Below are 4,814 nucleotides of genomic sequence, written 5' to 3' on the forward strand. Positions count from 1 at the left end.
ACAGCAGCGGACTGGATGCAGGAGGAAAACGCTGGTTTGTTTCATTGTGCTGTTCTGACCCGGAGGAGCTTTCCTGAGGCAGCTGTGAAAGAACTACAGAGTGTCCATTGAGTACACTTTATACAGTGCATTTTACTGAGGCATTCCAGTGAAAAAGAATGACATACTCAACATCTGATGAATAAAACTGAACCACCTGACAGCTATATTATGAACCATATACTCTGATAAATGAGCACTGATCTTAAAGTAGTCCAGTGATCTAATGAAGGTATGCATGTCAGAGGTCAGGAACAGGAGTGGTTATTAAAAGATGTTGTGTGTAAAAGGACTTTTCAAATAATTAGAAGTCAATAAGGGCATGATTAATCTTGTCCAGTACATTGGCATCTGGAAGGGTCACATGCTCTAAAGATAGAAGGTACCTTACACTTGAACCGTTACAAGGTTTTGGTTTTTACGCAGAGGGAAGTGTGTTTCCGGCCCCCTTCAACAAGTGGGCTGGTTGATCTTTGGAACCATTATACTTCTTTTTCTGTTTCAGTCTTGGAATCCTTAAAACTCTCTCATAACTGTCTGTGAACAAAATAAAAAGTAATAGATCCCATCTAGTATAAGTGTGGTGATTTTGCTGTTCATCTATATCTTTGCCCTGTCTTGAATTCTAGCGTCTTGAATTGGGCACAGTGGAGTCTTTCCTACAGAAAAACTTTCTCTTTCCTCATTGACTTTCATTTGTGCTAACTGTTCTCCTGTTTCTGTATTAAGAGGGTAGATATATGCTAGCCTCCAGATTCTCTCTCTGCATGTTCCTTTGCATGTGTTGCTTTATTAAATTCCTTCCAAAAACTTTCAGTCTTCCTTCACAAGGAAGAACAACCTAACAGCCTTTGTCCAGGGAGCAAAGGTTTTGACCTCAGGCTGCAAACCTTGGGAAAATACACAGGCCCAAGAGGAGCAAAGGGATTAATAGTGTAAAAAACAAACATGGCAATACTATGGTGCTGAAGAATACCAGAGCACCCTACAAACTTTCTACATTTGTACAGCTTACCTCACTCAGCAGTGAAGTCCAGCCACCTCTGTGCTCGTATGGGGCAGCCACGTAACAAGGCACGGGAAGTCCACCAAACAGGTTAGATCATTGGGTGGCAGAACTGACTGTATTGGTGGCTGCCCAGGCTGGGACATGAAGCAGCAGGACTGGAGGTGTGAGCCAAAGCCTACCCAGAGCTCTTTCAGACATCCATTTGACTTCCATGGGCTTCGAGTCAGCCCCGCTACAATGGGAGATGGCAGGGGTTCTTATCTAGCTGATGCTGGGATGAGTTCTACGCATTATGCCAAAGACCGCTTTTTCCCTGACCTGGATTAGAGCCTGCCCTGGGAACAATGGGATGGGCTGCAGCCCAGTGGAAAGAATTTGCTGAGCTAGCAGTCTGAGGTTTGCAGAGCAGAGCAGATGAGAGTGCATACCTGCACTTTTCTGGCATGAGGCTCAGTTCTGGGGGAACACAGATATTAACCTGAAGATTTTGAACACATTGCTGCACTGTCTCAGCCAAAAGGTGCTGCTGAAGTCCTAAAATTAGAAATCCACACATATTTAAACATTTGTAAGCACAAGCCTTTCTGCCTTTCATAAAAAGGCTCTGATGAGGCTCTGAGAGTTCTGTACAGACCTGTTGGCATAAAAGGTCTAAATCATCTTTTGAAAGGCCTTGTTTTACTCAAGACTTTGGCATTTAATAGAGATGTAGACCACTGGATGGCTCCCGTCTGTCAAATTAAAAACAAAATATGTCAAAAGACTATTATCATACCAGACTTTTCCAACCTGAACAACCAGTTTTGTATTTAGAGTTTTAAATAGTCACATAGTTACCCAGACCCCTGGTTTAGGTTCACAGGTGCCTTCAGGACTCTGAGATTTGCTGAGTGCCTGTAAGTCTGGAAGCTCCAGGAACTGAGCACATGTCAGGATCATATCATGAAGGCTTATATTTGGTTTCATGCTCTGGGGCTGTAGCTGTTTCCTCTTTTCACAGAGCCTTCCCACGCTTGCTTTGCTAAATCAAGATTCAGATCTTCTAAGTCACAGGACTACAAGTAAAAAATATCACTTGAATTTATTCTTTCCAGTGCTCTAAAATAGGCTCAGGGCTGGATGACCCTCTTGGGAACAAATAATCCATCTGTGGGCATCTGCTAAATCGTAGTAGAGAGCTGCTGTTAACCTTGCCCACTGCAACGTCACTTGAAGAGCAGAAATAGTTTTGACAAAGGGAAAATATTTTTACCTCACTCAGATTTGCATTCTCAGAGAAAGTGGAGACATTTTGGCTTTATTTTCTGAATAGAGAGGGAAAATAGTGCTTATGAGTTTAGTGCATTGATGCTAAGCACAGAATTCACTTTGTGAATTAAATAACTGCAATTCCATGCCAAGAGCGAAGGGGAGATCTGCTCAGCATGCCATAGGTGGAAACAGAAAAAGAAATACTAGATACGTTTTGTGATCAGTCTTCCCCTTCACTGGCCAAACAGAAATGTGGAACACAAAGCTTCCAGTAAATCCGTTCACAGTAGTGACATTTGGGTTTCACTGCCACGTTAGGTTTTAAAAGACATCAGTTATGTGTACAGCATAGGTATTCCTGTAAGGAGTGAGCTAGCATGTGGAAACAGGGAAAATGTTCCTTCTCAAATGGACATACAGGGCAAATAAGGCACAGTTACCATGATCGTACCTTTCCAGTTGAGAATCTCAAGAGGAAATAATATTTAAATGGCCATTTTAGCACTTTTCTTAAAAAATACCTTTTGATTCTTTATCTCTCATTTTCTTTTCAACCTTTTCATTTTCATGTGCTCCCCATATCCTGCACCTTCATACAGTCAAATCATCTGACCTGGCCCGGCTGCTGGCTTTACTTAGCCTGCTGAGGGGTCTCATATCAGTGGCGAGCTCAGAAGGTGCTGAAGGCCCTTCCACTTCATCGCTCACCACCTCCTCTTCTGCTTTCTTCACCCCTGGCTCTTCCTGAGGTTCCGGCTGCACCTCTTCTTGTTCCTCCTCCTCTGCTCTTACCTTCTCCTCTTCCGGCTCCTTCACTTGTGCATACGATGGTAACCTCTCATCAAATGCCCTGGCAAGATCTTCTAATGGTCCCACCCCAATCTTCTCCTCAAACTCATTGAAGGCTGATGGAAGGGGGCTGGGCTCAACCCCTACTTCCGTGAGAGGAAAATAGTGGGATACTGGCTTCTCTTCTTCCAGCAGCTTGTAGCCTTTGGTCTTTGGGATGGAGGGTACTGTGATAGCATGGAGGGGCTTTTCTGGGACTTCCCCCAGCCGTTCCTCTGCTGGTCTTCTCAGAGCCTTCCGGATCCTTTTCAGGATCAAGTGACTGATCTCCACGAGGTTGAGGAAGAGGGACACAGAAGCCACCGCCAGCATGAACATAATAAAGATGGTCTTCTCCGTGGGCCTGGAGACAAAGCAGTCCACAAGATTGGGACAAGGCCACCGCCCACAGCGGTAAAGTGGAAGAATTCGGAAGCCATACAGGAAGTATTGACCCACTATGAATCCCACCTCAAAGAGGGTTTTGAAAATTATATGAAAGATATAGGTTCTCAGGAGGGTACCTTCCAGGCGAAACTTCTTGATCCCATTAGGATTGTTTTCTTTGTTTTGATTTGGAGCCAGGGGCAGCTTCTCTTCATCCACCTCAGCTTGCTGACGCCTCTCAGCTTCCTCCTTCTCTCTCCTCTTCTCCTCCATGCGGACATGGTGCACCGCATGCCCAAAATACATTAGGGAAGGTGTGGATACAAAAATGATCTGCAGAACCCAGAGCCGGATGTGGGAGATGGGGAAGGCTTCATCATAGCAGACGTTCTCACAACCAGGTTGCTGGGTGTTGCACACAAAGTCTGACTGTTCGTCTCCCCACACTAGCTCAGCGGCTGTTCCCAGGATCAGGATACGGAAAATGAAGAGCACTGTGAGCCAAACTCTTCCGATGACAGTGGATTGCTCGTTCACCTGCTCTAAAATGTTCCCCAAGAAACTCCAGTCACCCATTTCTTACTGTCTAAGGAAAGAAAAAAGAAAGAGAATGACCACAAATTATGCTAAATTTTAGCTTTCAAGTTTTCCCACTGATGCCTTTTGTTGCTTTCAACCAGTAAGTATTTCCCTAATACGCTTTGAGAAAAGAAAGAAGGTTGCTTGCTTGCTTATTTGCCTGATCAAAATGACTCATTTAGGAGAAGAAGAGCTAGGAAGCCAGAGCAAGCTGCTTGCTATATTCGTTCTTGCCTGGCTCTAAATGGACAATTACTTTTCAGCCAGGGAGTATATTTATCTCCTTTTCAAAGTAAGAAACTTCTGTTGCGCCTCATAAGCTCAGTTGCATGAGCCTGCTTAGATTTTGTACATACAAACATGTGCCAGCAGTACAGTAGAACAGATTTATCAGCATGCAGCTGCAGTGGTTTGAAGAGTGAAGCTTTCAAGCACTCAAGCTCTTCTTGCACCAGAACCACACACAGGTCAAACAGATCTGAAATCAGTGCCCATGTTGCACCTACACAAACCTGAATTCTCTCTAGGTTGCATATATTAATTCTGCATCAGAAATCACTCTGTTAGGTAATAACAGCAATTACAACATCATTGCTGTGTTAAGTAATAATATACAAGCTTAATAACTACCATATGTATACTATTTTGCTGTATAGTATGTGTTATATTCAATACAATTGTTTGGTATTATTGGGGCTGTTCTTTGTATCCTATTCTGAAG

General features: G+C 43.7%; 1 protein-coding gene across 1 annotated transcript; it reads right to left on the reverse strand.

Moving 5' to 3' along the window:
• Positions 1–2,890: 2,890 nt before the first annotated feature.
• Positions 2,891–4,090, reverse strand: GJA8 (gap junction protein alpha 8; the record flags this gene model as incomplete). Its single annotated transcript, XM_080613761.1, has 1 exon — positions 2,891–4,090. One exon carries the CDS (start codon positions 4,088–4,090, stop codon positions 2,891–2,893), a length of 1,200 nt encoding a protein of 399 aa, XP_080469887.1.
• Between the last annotated feature and the right edge of the window lie 724 nt (positions 4,091–4,814).

This window comes from Psittacula echo, assembly GCF_963264785.1.
Source record: "Psittacula echo genome assembly, chromosome: 3".
In the NCBI taxonomy this organism is placed as follows: Eukaryota; Metazoa; Chordata; class Aves; order Psittaciformes; family Psittacidae; genus Psittacula; species Psittacula echo.